Here is a 17,614-nt window from a genome sequence, read left to right on the forward strand (position 1 = left end):
ATTAGATCAAACAAAACATGACAGAACATGTATATCATGCAGGAAAAAGTCATAAAATCACATCATCAAGCATACTCAAGCAGACTAAAATTCACCACGTCCATGAGCACACACTAGTGATGAAAGTAGAAGATTGTGATTGATCCACCACAGATTCCATTGATGAAATAATGTGATGGAAGTCATTGATGATATAACGAATGCTCAATGTGTTTATTCCATCATCCTCCCTTATAGTTGTAATTAACCCATAAGTAGAGGCATGCATATTTTGTTTTTGACGAAAACTCGAAATATTAAATAATACATTCTAATGTTAATTTTTCATGTTTCAGAAAGGTGAGAGGTTCATTTTCCTCCTCTGTTTTGTCACGAAATGAACTGCAAAATGCACAATAGACTCTTAAAAAAGAAATTTAGAGTTTATTTACAGACACGACACTTTTTGAAGTTTGAATTATCCTGTGAATTACGCAATTCACGGAAAATTGATTAATTCTGCTGTAAATATTTGATAAGCAAAAATAGACCATTTATACAGGAATAAACTTAATACTCTGTTAACTACATAAAACGTAAATGTACTATTAGAAGGGATATGTTTATTTTGTGCACTTTTTAAATCAAATTTAGGATTATATTCACAATTTTCAAACCAAAATCTCATTCTTACATACCGCTTTTTCACCACTATAACACCGACATTTTATTTTATTTACAGCTTTTTAACCCGAAATTGAGTGTTTTTGTACCGAAATTTTGTTTTTTATTTACCAAAAAGATGTGCCTCTACCCATAAGGTAAAAAAGTGATGTTGAAATACAAAATACTAAGGCTGAATCAATATTTGCTCATTTCTGCTGATCCTGCTAGTATGTATTAATTTACTGTGAATGATTGTGTCCCACATTTTGACTAAGACCTTCATTACTCACAGCGATCTGGTAAACAAAGTTAGTCAATGCAACCCAACATCCGCTCCTAACATATTTTGCCGACAATGTTTGTGTGTGAAACTTCAATATTGTTTCAACATCAGATGATTTTCTCTTATCTGTTCCACTTGCAGAGCCACTTCTATTTTGTTACTGGACTTAAGATCTGCAGCAATGGTATCACACATAACAGTTTTGGTATATTTTGCATAACGCTTATAAACTGCATTGTTATTGCACTCTAATTTTTCATAATACCATTGCAGAGGCTGGAGAGTGTATCAGCACTTAAATCGGATAAAAAAAATCTTAGTCCTTATGGGTATATTACATGTATCAACTTGCAGCACACAAACATGGGTCCAGATTGCCAGGTAATGTATTACAGGCATTATTTTGCAGCATGGTGATTCAAACAGGAAATTCTCGTCACTCCACACATGTTCTTCTGTAGGCAAGACAATCTAGTATCATATGTGCCACACAACAATCTGATGTAAAATCATGAAGATTTGGCACACACTGGTGTACTATGTAGTATTTCAGCTAAAAATGCAGGCTCTACTATGACTCGAACCCTGGTCTCTGGTATACTGTGCCATTGCTCTACTAACTGAGCTACCGAGCTTCGCCTGATTTTGCACGGCTGCTCTTTTATTTACCTGCGTGCTGTCGGTGCTACTGCAACGAGACCTGTTGCCTGGTTCCTCCCAGTGTACAGATGTAAATTCATAAATATTTGGCACACATGGGAGATGTACAATGTAGAAATTCACCAACGTCGATGTCTACAGTGTTTTAAAGGCAACAGATCCAGTTGCAGAAACGCTGACAGAGACATTCCATACAGGTAAAGCAGTGGCAGCGAAAAATCAGGCGAAGCCACGCAGCTACGATATCTCAGTTGGTAGAGCAATGGCACGGTATGGCAGAGGGCTGGGTTCGAGTCCTGGTCGAGCCTGCTTTTCTCGCTGAAATTGAACATGACAATCTGATGGTAGAAAGTCCAACACAATATTGCACATGTAAGTTTGAATTGTGAACATCAGAAAATATGAAAAAGATCAGATCCTTGAGCTGCAATATGATCCATCTTGACAGGTGCCAAACTCAACAAGGAGTTACTTTAATACAGCCATTCTACTGACATACTGAATTTGAGAATGATCAGAACCCACTACAGTCTGGCTGCCATGAACAGAAGTGTGCATGCGCCAACTGGATTTGTTCAGTGTCAAAATAGGGGTGACGGCAGAAATCACAGACCTCTAATTACAGACTGAAAAACGATAAGCTTTTGTTTGATACCGTGCATGATCCTGGGGCTAGAAATATGGCGGAGATGCACATTAGAGCTTGTTAACTTTTCATTTTTGTAAATAAATTATTTGTACTCACTCATGGAGTGTAATATGTAAGAGTTATATACTTCTTAGTAAACTTAAAAATTACACTCTTGTGTGGTTCAAAAACTCACAATCTTCAAGTAGAAATATGTAGGTACGCTCACCGCCATGACAGTATCTCCCTCTCTATGAAATTTTTGGCTTAAACTTGAAACATATAAAAGGCTTACGTTTCCGGTCTGTGGCAGCAATGACTTTTTGGGAAGGCAAGGGTTCCATGAAAATCGTTTGCTGTGGAAACATCAATAAAGTAGGTAGGGATATGTTTCAAATTATTGAAGGCTTCAGATTGAAAATAAAAGCAAGCAAATCTATGTAAACAAAATATCACAGTGTAGTTTGGCTTGTGTTTCTACCTGCTTCCTCTCTCGCGTTTGAAATATACCTTTCCAGCTAGTTTTGTCCCTGGCTGGACTGTAGTCTCCCTTGCAGGGCGTGAAACACTGTAGGGTTTCTCACTCTTTCCCCAATAGTGATCTTGTCCCAAAGAAAAAGTCCCATGCTAAAATTTAGTAAGGAGGGAATTGAAAACTCCACAAAAGGAAGGACAATGCCAATCTCTTTCTCTCTGTGCGTGTTAGTGTGTGTTTGTGAAGGGGTGGGGGGAGGGTGCAGCATGCCTTGCCTGCTTCTCTGTTCCTATTCCTTTTGCTGGTAACAGCAGGAGTTGAAACACAGTCAGAGTACGCTTTAAATCAAACTGGACAGTAAGAACAATTTAACCCGTACCTCAACAGCATTATAAACACACAATAAAAAGAAAATAGTTAGTAACCGTATAAGGGAAGTTTCCTGCGTAATGTAACACAAACATAAGTATGAGAATCTCAATGCAAATAGCAAAAGAAAATAAAAACTATTACCTAATAAAGCCACACCACACATTCTGAATCAAGTGGTAAAGGAATTTTCTCTCTCCCCTCCCCCCGCCCCCACTAATTCGCAGACTGGTTCCTTGCTGTAACAACCGCTAACTGTATGTGCAATTACCAATACATTGATTGATTTGGTGTTTTAAGTCCACTTTATGCACAGAAAGGCTAATCGGGACTGGGCCTACAGTTTAAAGTGGAATCCGAACCACTATGTGCCTCTACCGGGTATCGAACTCAGGACCCCTTGATTACAAGGTGACGACGCTACCACTACACCATCGGGGAGGCACAATTACCAATACAAAATGAACATTCAGCAGCAACTGTATTCTCCAAAGATAAATCATTGAATATGAATCCTTGCACAAGTTTAACAATAGAAAATGACTTACGTTTTTATTTTTATTTGCTTTATTTTGCTTCTTGTGGCACTTTTGGCTAATTTGCGAAGATGGGGATGAGTGATGACATGATGAAATTTATGAATGGACACTCACTAACATCCATGTCCAGGCCGGGATTCAAACCCAGAACCCCTGGCATTGTAGCATGTTGTGCTAACCACTCTGCCACGGGAGCTGACACTTACGTTTTTACAATAAGAAATAAAAGACTGACAAATGTAAGCTGTATTAATATATTTTCAGTACAAATTATTTTATAAACTGCTACCTGAACCCTGTTTCCTTCAACATGCTCTCCAGCTTCAACGTGATCAAGTCATCCACATATGGTTGATGTGCCCATGCAGCCAAGTGAAACATTATAGTGTTCTTATCTCTGCAATGTGCAATGTTTTGGCAAATGCAAAATTTCACTTCCATTTCAGTTGAGTAGGATTTCACGATGTCATCACAAACTTCGCCTGAAGAGAAAAAAAAATTGTGAACACTCAATTTATTATGCATTATTTGAAATCATAGAGAGCACATTAAGAAAAAAAGAAATACTTATCGCAAAGTTCCAATTTATTCTCTCGTAGGGTCACTAGCATACTCAGGATTCTTTTTTCAGAAGGGGCTGGGACTGTACAGGAATGGGCGTCCCAAAGGAGAAGGGCAAAGGGGGACCTAAACATTATACAGGGTTTCTATAAATTAGTTATACAAAAGTAACCGTTAATTGTGAAGAAAGTGTACGTGTAACACAAATAGTTTATACATCAATTAATACAGCATATCTTCATATTTATTGTCGTACATTGTTAGTTTCAGATGCCGCCACTGGAGGCGTGAGCATTTGTTTGTCTTACACAAGTACCGACTTGGAATGGTCGTGGTGGAACGATTCCGTGGCCACCTCGTCGACATTGCTGGGAAGAGGGGAACAAACACACGTTCTTTAATGTAACACCAGATCGAGAAATCCATGTGGTCCAATCAGCTGAAGTACTCTCAAAAGCTCCCTCTTCGTCTTCTTCCCATTTCCACTTCACATGTTTTCGCAGTAGGTCGTACAATAGTTTTGCTTTACTTGAGAAATTATGGATGGATTTGGCCCGCCAGTTACACACTCCAAGGAATCTGAAGCTGCTTTCTAGTGATAGGTCTTGGGAAATTCTTTATGGCATCATTCTTGTCTTGGCTCATCTTTATCTCGCCACCAGACACTATATGCCCTAAAAATTTGATTTCTCCTTTCGCAAAAGAGCACTTTCCCAATTTAACTGTTAACCCGGCTTCTGCCAGTTTACTCAGTACCCAGTCTATCTTCACTATGTGCTTCCCAGTCCTTTGTGTGGATACACATATGATCCACGTATATAGTAAGCCAACCCTTGTGTCTAGGCTGAATATTCTGTTTAGAGCAGTCATAAAGGCCAACACTGACGAATTCAATCTGTATGGGAGTCTTTTGAATTGGAATAGCCTAGACCCGTATCTAAAAGCGGTGTATTTCCTTGATTCTCTTTCTATTTCAACCTGGAAATATCCTAAAGTCCGATCGAACGACGTGAAGTATACTTCCAGCGAATGTATGGAGCAGCTCATTTATTCTTCATACTTGATTTCTCGGAAGAGATGAAATGCCTCGTACACGAAACACCTGTCGTGTCGACCGAGGATCTCGTTGTACGCATTAATGTCGCCGCAGCGACGATAGCAGACACCGCGGGGTTGTTTGTAGCCAATCGTTGATTAAGCGTTGTCATCTCTGCGTGGAAGTTAATGGCAGACAGTTTGAACATCATCTGTGATGTGGTTCCCTCGGCACCTCCACTCTGCACACAGTGAACATGTCGACACATATGCAACCTAGCGCACCACCACCACCATCTTTGTTTTTCTACGTAATGGTGATGTTCACTACAGATATTCGCTTTCTTCTTAGTTGTCAGTCTCCACATATCACTTTCCGTGGATAACACATCTCGCTAAACCCTTCCCTACCCCCATGACTTCAACAGACCCATTTGCTTCCTTGCGCATCAACTTCACACATCTGCCATGTGCTTTTTTGAATAGAGCATGCCACATTTCTTTATGGAACGTCCTTCGCCGTGGTCATATGTTTGGCCGTTGTGCCAATATTTCCTTGTAAACATAATTTTCACACTTTTTCCCCACTTCAATAACTCCGAATGGATGCCGTTTTCGGCATTTCGTCACATGAACTTTTGTGTTTATTTTCACTTGTAGAATCATCTCCTAAGCGTTGGAAATGAACTTTAGTAACACCCTGTATATATATTTATTCTTTCATACATGAGATTCCACAGGCCTCTTCTTCTATGGACTCATAGGCTTTTATATATATATATATATATATATATATATATATATATATATTCTAATGGATATATTTCTTGTTGGGAGGTAAACTTCTATATACAAATTCCTTCATCTATCCAACTTTCTTCATTGGATTGCCAGCCTCTTCTTCTTTTGGCTAATATCTCAAATGTAATATAATAGTAATTCGGGTCGCTGCCTTGCTGCGCCACCACCTAATACAAGCAGAGAAAGGGGTTAATCAAGGGGTGCCACCAGTCCCGCGCTTGACCTTGATGCAGGTCTGCAATATATGCCCCTACACAGAAGTGCTTGGTGGCTGCCACAGAGTTGGCGCCACACCGGAAAACAACCAAAATGTTTAGCAGAAGAACTCATTCCTGCTAGAACGATAGAGATATAAAATCGTAATCACTTTCTGACTTCATTAATCTCTGCATATAATCACATAGGCTATACATGGCGATCATTTCTTTCTTTCACCTTTATCCTTCTCCATCATAAAGCTAAGTTCATAAGTTTAGGTAAACACAATTAGTTTCAGCATTCCTAATCACTTTCATTCAATTCCCATGCACATTGTTGCTTTAATCTGCGAATCCTAATATTTCTTCCGCGAGTTGCCATCTATGATTCGTTATTTCAATCATTAGCTGTATGTTCCACTCATGCGGGCACGTAATATAGATCTCTTTAAACAGGAGTAAACTTAATACTCAAGTAACTACATAAATGTGCTAATAGAAGGGATATGTTTATTTTGTGTAATAAGTGCAGTTTTTAAATCAAATTTAGGATTATGTTCATAATTTTAAAACCAAAATATCATTTTATATGCCTCATTTCATCTGATTTTTCACTGCTATAACACCGAAATTTAAATCTATTTACAGCTTTTGAATCCGAAATTGACTCTGTTTTTGTAACGAAAATTTGCTTTTCTATTTACCAAAAATTAATATTGTTCACTCAACCAACTAGCCTTTCAAAATGGAATGGTGGCACTTTCATGTTATTAATCTAAGTGATTACATCAGAGAAGCCTTTTTTCAAACAGTGGATTTGTATTTGTGATCACAATCTTTGTTTGGACAGGGTTTTGTGTGCTTCTACTGAAGACCAAACCATAACTGTGGTCACCAATTTAGATTTCTGTGCCAGCTAGTTATTTATTTTCACAAGAAAGTGAGTTGGCCAGGGTCTGCGTTAATGTGAAGATATGTTGTCATCAAGTCTACAAGCATCTTGGGTACATACAATGTTGAAAATTACATCAGCACATATCTCACTACATCAATGAATGAAGACGTGGTACTTACCAAACCTTTTCACTGGCCATGTCAAAAACATGACAGCTTCTTCCTCTTCCCTCGGATTCCTCCGTCCCCTTGGAGTACCTAATGAACGTTGATATCTATCAAGTTTGGTCATCGCCTTCATTTGTTGCACTATCACGCTCATCCTCTCCAGGATAGATGCCTATAAGCAGTAACATTCAAATCTTAATTAACCAAAATTTGGAGTCAATGACTGCAACTCCACGAATTACAATGATGTCATGTTAACTTATGAAAAATTAAATATCCCCTTGACCTTAATACTATTAAATTTGTACATAAAATATGCAGGTGTGGCATAGAAATGGGCTTTTTTAAATGCCATTTGCGAAATATGTACAGTTAAGTTCGAGTTTTGAAAATTACATCCGACAGGTGACCACCATTTCGTCGTTAACACTTGAACAATCGGTGACGGAAATCATCCATAGCACATTCCAACATCTGAAACCTGCCTGTTTCTGCTTCAATGCACTTCCCCTAGCTTCAAAGTTTTCACCCACATCCTGATTGCATTGGCCGATGGATAGGATCATGTCTCCATAGAATAAAACGTTTATATTAACGTCCACATTTTCATCTCGCAGTGGCAAGAGTCACCATTGTTATAAAATGCCCTCACAGATGTAGCACACTGAGCTCCGCTCCAGGGATTCATGTCTGTAAATGGCGTACATTGGTGATGCAAATAACAATCAATAAGTGTTGCCAACACCACTACAGAAACTCAGAAACTCTCCCATTTTGATGCCACACCCTGTACACTCGCCTCATCGAGTACTACGTTACCCTCCCCTTCCCGAACTGAGCCTCGGCTAAACGAAAAACCACGGTTAAGGTCTCAAGACAGCCAACACTGACTGGAGCAACAGACACAGGTTCTTGAGGCGAAGGCTCCTGGATATCGAGAGCAAATTAGCTTTTCTTCTCTTTTTCCTTGCATTAGATGATGTCCTGTAATAAGTTGCAATTCAATACGCAATACGCTTGCTTTACTTGAGAGTGTGAGCAATACCAATGCCCACGCCGTGATAGCTATGAAATTATCAGGTGTGTGAATGCGTCAGCGTCGTGTGCGTGCAAGGGGGGGGGGGTGAGGTAGGGAGCAGAGAGACATGGAAGCGTTCATCGAAATTTCAGACTCACATGTCAAACTCTTAACCCACACTGCTGACATACGTGGAGGAGTGGTTAGCAGAGCACACTACGTCGCCAACGACATGGGTCGATTCTCGGCCAACTGGGAATGGGTGTTCTTTAAGAGTGAACCTTCATCAATTTCACCATATCGTCACTCATCTTCATCTTCGTGGTTAGCCAATAGTGGCAGAAAAGCGACAAAAACAAACAAAAGCAATCAATCAATCAGTCTTAATCCCCACCGACCCTTTTTTCATACGTAGCACCAAAAAAGTGTCGACATGAACCCCTCCCACTAAACATAACTCAGGTCTTCTAATATATTTTTAAAAAGAGAAGAAGAAAGCACTAATGATTTCCCAATTACATTCGTTTCATGACGAAATTTTGTAAGTTTATTGTTTATATACAAGATCTCTATGTTGCAGTTGTAATATCAGCCTCTCTGATGTTGCAGTTGTAATATCGCCCTGTATCAAGGAGTTCGTTCGATATGTGGAGGCACATAGTGATTCAGTTCCACTTTAACCTGTAGCGTGCAGCCCGATTAGTCTGTCTGCATAAGAAGTAGACTTAAAACAACATCCAAACAAACGAATTTAGCTGCTGTAATTATTAAAATTAATATGTGGTTAAAATTGCAATTAAGAACATTTTAAAATTTCATAACTTATAAACGAAGTAATGCTAATAATGGAATATAATGCAACTCAACATAAAAAACTAATTTTGATTTGATTTCGTTATTTAGCGTAAAATAAATTAAATCAAGATCAACCAGTCAATGCCTTCTTATATTTGCGAAAAAAAAAAAAGAGCCTAAAATTTCCAACAGTCCTCCGTGACCGTCCTATCTAAGCTGCTGAGTGACGGCATGGGTTCGAGTCTGCCTGGGTTCAGTCTGTGGGTTTTTGGCCGGTGGCAACCCACCATCGTGAAGAAATTGGGGAGCTACGAGTGAATAGTGTCACATAAAAATCTCCTCTAATGGCTGAGGGTTCGACGTACTGACTCCACGTCACCCCATTACCGGTTGAAGATCTCCACACTTCTAGGTAGTATTGTGGGAAGGAGACTGGCAGTCAGAAGATAGACCAAAGCCCTTCCCTTCGTTTTCCGATTGATTGGTTACCTAGGTATATATTTAAAATTTACAATGACACACACTACTACTATTTACCCTTGACCAGGCTTTGAAATGCCTTCTATCTCTCCAGAAACTGGCATTTTTCTTATTTAACGTTGCTTCTCTCTGCCACTCTCGCCCAGTCGCAAGAATAAAAATGAACCATTGTTGGGTGAGATTTGTGAAAGGACACTCCCAATGGACATGCCTATGTCCAAGCTGAGACTCAAACGACGAGATTGTGAAGAGGAAAACTAAGGCAGCAAAGGTTTTTGTTATTTTATCATCGCTTTTCTATCTCTCATGTTAATCTCGACTATGAAAAGGATGAATTGATGAAATGACTGACTGACCAGGGTTCAAACCTGGGACCTCTGGCTTCGCAATGCATTACGTTGTCCATTTGTTTTCAGATGTCTTTATTTGGCTCTAATTCCCCTACATTAGTTGTAAAAAACATATTTTTTGTAACAAGATCAACATGTCAAGTGCTGTTTTTGAACTGACACAATTCATCTAAGAGATTACGTGTGTGAGCGAACGCACACAAAAATACCAGAGAGACACTATCATATATAAATCCTAACTCCCACAGATACACGTAGATTCATTCCAGTGTTGTATTTGTAAATACACTTCTTTTCCTAGTATGGTGACATTACAGTGAAATGATCCTGTAATTAACTGTAGATAAGTCGCAATTAGTAGATCGAATGAAGTTGTTTTCAGATAAAAAGAGATAAAAATAGTGTTATACTTGATGTATTGTTGCCGGCACACATGAATTAAATCAGGACACATTTACGGGTGGGCACACGCAAACTGATATTTATATATGGGAGTCCATAAAGTCCTGCAAAAAACTAAAACTCTATAACTTTTTAGCTGTTGCGTTTAACAATACACATTTTTTGGGTGAGAAGGGTGGAAGTTTAAAGTTTTGTTCTGGCCACACTGCTCAGTGACGCTTGCAGTGGTAATCACATGATCATGTGACTTAAGATGGCGTCCATCCAGGAAAAGGCACAGTGTGTTCTGTGGTTTGCAGAGTTAAAATCTTGTGTTTCAGTGCAGAGAAAGTTCCAGACAACATTTGCACAATTGCCGAATTTGGGGGGTTGAAAATCCACACAAGTTTGAAGTGCAAACTCGGGGTAGTCCCAAAGTGAATGTGTGGTGTGCGATTTCAATGGACCACATCATTGGTCCATTTTTCTTCGAAGAAGACACGGTAAATGGCAACAACTATCTGAACATCCCACAGACATTCCTTGTGTCAGAGCTTAATAGATTAGGCATCATCAATGATGTCCACATGCAACAAGATAGGGTGCCGCCGCATTTTGCCCTTGAAGTTCGGCAGTTTCTTAATGAACAATTTTAAGGTAGATGGATTGGCCGAAGAGGGCCCACACCTTGGCCTGCAAGATCACCAGACTTGACACCTTGCGATTATTGGTTGTGGGGACATGTAAAGACCGAGGTGTATTCACAGAAACCAGCTAATCTGGATGACCTACAAGAAAAAAATAAGAGATGTGATTCTGAATATCCCAGGAGAGCACCGTCAGCACGCAATTCTCGGTTTCACAAAAAGACTGCAACAGTGTTTGGACGTGAATGGTGCACAATTAGAGGTTTGGCGATGAACCTAACAAGCAGGAAATAAACTTTGAACGTTGCTGTAAGTACACACAAAATATTTTGTTAATAAACTTAATAGTTTTCAAGTTATAGAGTTTTAGTTTTTTGCAGGACTTTATAGATTCCCTGTATGTGAATATATCTGCAACCGCATCAGTAATGTATTTGTGTTTTTGGTTACATAGAGTCACTTTTCTACCACATCTGGCTAACGCGACGATCAGGATGGATAATAATTAAATGAAATTGACGAAGGGAACTTCACAAAAAACATCCATGTGCAGGTCGTGAATCGAACCTGGGAACTTCGGTGGCAAGATCGAAAATCAACTACGTAATGCCTTCGGCTGTTAAGGGAAATCCACGTTCTCAGTGAATACCAGCACATCTAAATAACCCCTCCCCCTTCCTCTTGTAGGTTGTGTCTATCGAGTTCGTTCAAGGTCTTGTTTGAATCGTGTTCAAGCGATAAGCAGGTGGGCAGTGTGGATGGAAATGAGGCCTCAGACATGTTTTTTTACTAGCCAGGACTGCCTTGCGTAGCATGGCATTATCAGATTAGATGCAGGAGTTCTTTCTGAGCTGGCTGTACATGGCTATAGCTATTGCTGAAACAGCATATTCAGTGTAATTTTGAAAATATGATTAACAGTAAAAAGAAAACCGTAAGAACCCAACAGTTCAAATTTACACGAGTTATTTACATTGTTATTCACAAAACTACTTCAAGGCTGCACCGCTGATCAAGTGAGCATCAAAATGCCGTTCTTGTCATTTTAAATATGGCACCTCCTCTACACAATATGGCATCTCGCTCTCTGGAAGCTCAAAATTTACAGAAACTGTGCAATGTGCTACTTCCAGGGCTGATATTGCAAAACATGACTCAGTGTTTCCACTCATTTTGGCAAAACAAATTCCCTAGCTTTTCCAGCTTTCCATAAATTTTAAAATTAATTTCCGGACCATTCAGTGTTGCTTAAACGTGCTAATAATGAAGCTTTAAATTTTAAATAGCACATGCTATTCAAGAGAATAAAGATTATTCAATAATGCTCAAGATCAAATTAACTATGAAAAGTTTTCTACATAGAATATCTCCCACAAAAAAAAAAAAAAAAAAACTGGTTCAAGGAAGGTAAGGCAATGTTCCGTGTACATAGCACCATGTCATGAATGCACATTTAGGGGATATTCACATATTCTCAATCTCGGCCATTTTGGAGGTGCAGCATTACACTTCGGCCACCTCTATCCTCCAGATACCCATTGATTTGAGACTGGGTGAGCCCCAAAGCCATTTTATGCAAGGACAAAGCTAGAAATATTCCAGTTCAAGAAAGAAGTTGAATTTATTGTCATTCCTACATCATGGCAAGAAAAAAAAATTTCGCAACTTTTCCAGGCTTTTGAATATATTTTCAAAATTCCATAGATTTCTCCTTCATTTTTTAACTCATAAGATTGATATTTCCAACTTTTCCAGGTCTGTCGAACCCTGTTAGTGGTTCAGTGGTAAGAAAACATAACTTTCACACAAGTATATCAACACTATCAGAACAGTAGGCATGGTAATTTATATTACTGGCACCGCATTCACTTCACTTCTTCATATTTATTATTTAATTAGGTTACAGTTAAGCCACACAATGTATCTTTCCAAAAAATATAAATACAAAAGATGGCAGAGAGTCACCAAACTTGATACGCATTTAATATACTGTTCACAACTAACATATTATTATAGAAATAACTAAACAATCCAGTGCATTTCTGTTAACTGCTCACCAAATTATTGCAAGCCATTGTGGAATAGTGTTAAGAGTAGTAGCTTGCTCTGAAGACAGAAGTTCTAGGTTCAAATCCTGCGTAAGACATGGGCATTTCATTGCATTCTTTACTTGCTCTATTTCATGACCATTCACCATTATTGCAATTAACCTAGAAAGGTTAAACCTAAAATAACCAGAGAAAGAAACACATGAAAAAATGCTCACCAAAGAAATGCACACTTTGTCCAATTTATCACATAATTCTTGCAGTCCTTGTGGATGTACATTAGATGAATCATCATCCTTGTTCCTTGACCTGAAATAAAAAATATTTTTATGTATCAGAATTACTTTAGATATGCAGATACTATTTGTTACAACCAGGTAAATTAGTGACAAAAAATAACTAACCCATTTAATTACAGCCTATCGATAGAGTAGCACTTTGAAAGTGAATACTGTGATTTAATTAAAAACATATAACATAGCATCATAGCACACCTTTTTCATTAAATACTCAGAGTTTCAAAAGATGTTTCCTATTATTAGTTTTCATTTTGAACTATAGAAAATCGAGATTAATGCACTGTAAACAAAGATGGCACTACTAACATAACAAATGTACTATGAAGCAGAGAAGAAAACATGTCCTTGAAACCATAATATTTAATTTAATTTTTCAACATTTAAGAAAGCAAATGCTCAAGAAACACTTTCATACCTGGCTTACTTAGTCAGCAAAGTAATAATTACTACTAAGTAATGAAAAATGATAAAAATAATGTATTTTCTTTAACTGAACCATAAAAAAACAATCTCATTGGGAGGTCATTACGTATTCCCCACGAGTGTAATAATTGTAATAATGGAAAAACATCCCAAAAGCAGACACACACAAAATACCGACTTTACTGACCAAGCTAAAAGACTGACTTTTACTGACATTACTGACAATTTTCCACCCTGTTATGCACCAAATTAGGAAAGAAGGCCTGATACTTCAAGATGGAAATGTTTTTGAAAATCAAAACATTAAAAACATATTAGGATCTACAAATTGTGAAGAAAGGGAGCAGAGAAAATTACATAATTTTGAATTGTGCCTAATTTCCTATTTTATTAGAATAATTAAATGCAGATGATTTGGATGGGAAAATAAATAGTATGGTAAGAGACCTATAGGAAGAAGGACAATGTTGACATGAACCTAAGGTAAGGGTAATCCGGACCCCGATAAGCTGGACTTCACTATATCCACAAAGGCAAAAGGGGAAAAAGAAAGCAGAATGCAAGGTTTTAAATGTGGCTAGAAGTCAACAATCGCATTCGTCAATCGTCATATTGCTCCGTAACGACTAAGAATACGTGCATCCAAAGTCCATGAGAGAACTTCGCACAGAAAAGGCAATCAGCTACTGATGAAATTCAGTTTCCCGCACACTTTTGGGAAGAAGCCGCATCGACAAAGGAATACCCTTGGCATATTCTCATAAAACTCTGTTCACTATAATATGTGGCCGTACAGACGTAACACTTTTCCATAACAAGATGAAACATCAAATAGCCTTACAATTTGCCTTCCACCTGCCACACTCTCAGAACGGACTCCCCTTGGTTTAAGCCAACACAAAATTTTTTTGAAGTCGAACAACATTCAGCAACAAGTTTGTAAAAAAACACAGCCCCGAGAAAATGTCCTTTGTGCATTGCATATGCCGCCATTGTTAGAATACACAACTTGTTTACTGCGCAAACAACAATCCGTTCTTTCCACATTCGATGGAAAAACAGAAAAAATACAGTGCCTACGTTGCCCATTGTTGTGAATACTCAATGCAGTTAGTTTCTATTAGAGCTGTTGTATCAAACGGTATTGCTTTACATTTTACTGTACTGTATAGTGTATTTAGGCTTATGCCCTTTAAATACACCCTAATAAACGTGTTTTGTTGCTATAAACAGAGTTTTAATGTGCTTTCTACTGTTCTTTTAGGTTATTTTAGTTAATCCGAACTTTCATTAAACCGGTCAACTTATCCCCCTCATTAGTCTGGATTAACGAGGTTTTACTGTATACTTGAAAGGTTGAATTTTCAATATTTTACCTCAGATTTCAGAAAGAGTCTATATCTCTTTCTCAAATGAAAATAACTTCTAAGCTGTGTTTCTGTTTTGAGCATACAGGAAATAGCTGCGAACTTCAACAACCTATCTGGCTAATTTACCTCCAGTGCCACAAATTATACTTACAAAGCTTCGATTTTCAAGTCAGCAATACTTGTTAGAATATTTGCTCCTTCTACAAGCTCTCTATTCCAATCCTGAATAAAATTATGAAGCTCAGCTACTGAATCTCGGACTTTGCGAATATTTCCTGTCAAGTTTCCCCTTTGTGCCATTTTTGAAACTGGACTTTCGTGAACTGAAAAGAAAAAGAAGTTAAATGCCAATGGCTGTGCAATAAAAATGGTATCATTAATAATATGTGATATTCAAATTGCTGTTGGAAACAAAAAAATGAATCCCTTCATCAGTGAAAATCTTTAACATTTTGGCTGAATTAATAATTATAAGATGCATATTAATTCTCTTTTTCTAAATTAGATGCCTTCACTCCTTCTTCATCCCAAATCTACATGGATGACTTATAGTACCGTCACTATAAATAAATAAATAAATAGAAGGTTCCTTGTGAGTGCTCCGTTATCAATTTCATATAATTGTCACTCATTCTCATCCTCCTCACCATCATTATGATGCTAAAGTGGATGCCACAAAGCAACTGCTCTCCCAGCTCCACAGTTTTTAGACAGAAAATTTTGACTATCAATATAGATTGACATAATTATTACTACATGTGATATTCTGAGAATGTTTGTGTGCCCCACCCCCAATCCATTTGTAACTCTCAGCATCCTCCCGAAGCCTACTTTTGATTTCTTTCCTGACGTCCCTACTGGTCGAGAGGCTGAAACATGATGTACGAGAAAGGGTATACGTAAATGAAAGCTTGCATGTCTCTCCCTCCCTCTCTTATTCATCATACAACAAACTGAAAAGCTTCCAAGATGGTCAATCGCACTCAGTGCTCAATTCATGACCTCGCCATTCTTGGTTCTAAGTTTCAATCTTGCATTTGTCCTTGTATCAATTAAATCCTAAAAATCATTTACCTTCAGTGTAAGGTGAATGATTCATTGTCACATTGAGGAATTTCCACTACAAGCACTTGAGGGTAACAAACACACAAGATTTAGTCATGCCTTTCTGGGATTCGAACCCATGAGCAAAAATTGTGCATAACTGAAAGACGAGTGAAGGGCCTCCTGTGAAGAATGTAGTAGTTCACTTCCCAATGGGGCATATTTGATTGATTTGGCCCAGTCTCAATTTTCTGTCATTATGAGTGAAATTTTATTGATTACCCTGAAGGATCTACAGTGACCAGGGACGTCCGCAGGACGTGTTCCAGGGAGGGGCGAGCAAGGTAATTTTTTTCCAGGGGGGGCAAAGGACATATATTTTCCTCCAAAATAGTGATGCCCCCTCAGAAAACACTGTTTCAGTCTGAAATTATCATGTTCCTTCAACGAATTTCTAATAATTAACATAAATTACTGTGATTGAAATGAAATTATGCGTGAATTATATAATTTTTAGGTACACATTCATTTTCCAGGGGGGGCCGGCGTGGCCCCCCTTCCGGACGCCCATGACAGTGACCATTCCAGGAGAGAATATTAGGGGCAGGGGGGTTACCTCTTAATAAACAAGAAACAAATGGTGATCAGAATGCAATTTTTCAATGCATTTCTTGGGTTGATATTAAACCTTTCCAGACAGGACTTAGAATATCGAGCCCCCCCACAGAAGGTTTTTTTGCTATTTTTTTATTAAATATTATTATTTAAAAACAACAGAAAATGTGTTGTTAAGTGCGTTATTATTTTTAAAAAAATTCTAAAATCTACAGCACTTTCTGTAACACATTTTTGAAAAGGGAAAAAATACATAACATTGCATAAAAATGACTGAAAACATATTTTGAATAGGTAATATAAAATTCATTCATGAAAATAACATAAAACGTCATCACTAACTGCGAAATCTGAAGCGGAATCATTGTAAGAAATTTATACAATATGGATATAAATCAGGGACGGCGCCAGGGGTGGGCACGGGTGGGCAAGCACCCACCCAAATATTCCTGTGCCCACCCGATTGCCCACCCAATCAAATTCAATAAGTACATATACTTGGAGATATATGAATAATTCGATAAATAAGTGTATTCTGGTGTTCATAACATGTATATTTTACTTGTGAATATTATCTATGCTAGAAATATTCACATATTATCAACCCATAAAAAGCCAATTTTGTCATTAGAAAGTGAAAGTAAATACTAGAGCTATTGAAACAAAAATTGTGATAAAATGAATACTTCCATGATTAAAAGCAGCTAGTAGGCTTAGGAGGCTCAAAATTATGCAGGGTATGATCAAGATTAGATCAGAATTTAGGGTGAACTTGAGGACTGTAGCTCCGAGCCTCCACATACGTATATAAATCCCGCCCTGGGCATGGTTAAAATAATCTCCAAATAAACAAATAAAATCATCATCTTAGCCTTACTTCCTCCGGCAA

The 17,614-nt window shown here is 38.0% G+C and overlaps 1 protein-coding gene across 1 annotated transcript in view; it reads right to left on the reverse strand.

The window, feature by feature from the left end:
• Nucleotides 1–3,848: 3,848 nt before the first annotated feature.
• Nucleotides 3,849–17,614, reverse strand: part of LOC145980695 (cyclin-dependent kinase 2-interacting protein-like) — a 74,941-nt gene continuing 61,175 nt past the window's right edge. Inside the window, exons 2-5 of the mRNA XM_083113757.1 lie at nucleotides 15,218–15,389; nucleotides 13,193–13,283; nucleotides 7,268–7,427; nucleotides 3,849–4,081 (exon numbers count right to left, since the gene is read on the reverse strand). Of these exons, the coding sequence (XP_082969883.1) occupies nucleotides 3,885–4,081; nucleotides 7,268–7,427; nucleotides 13,193–13,283; nucleotides 15,218–15,389 (620 nt within the window). The 3' untranslated portion in view covers nucleotides 3,849–3,884. The remainder of the gene's footprint in view (nucleotides 4,082–7,267; nucleotides 7,428–13,192; nucleotides 13,284–15,217; nucleotides 15,390–17,614) is intronic.

Source organism: Lepisma saccharinum, chromosome 28 (assembly GCF_977018435.1).
Source record: "Lepisma saccharinum chromosome 28, izLepSacc3.1, whole genome shotgun sequence".
Taxonomy (NCBI): Eukaryota; Metazoa; Arthropoda; class Insecta; order Zygentoma; family Lepismatidae; genus Lepisma; species Lepisma saccharinum.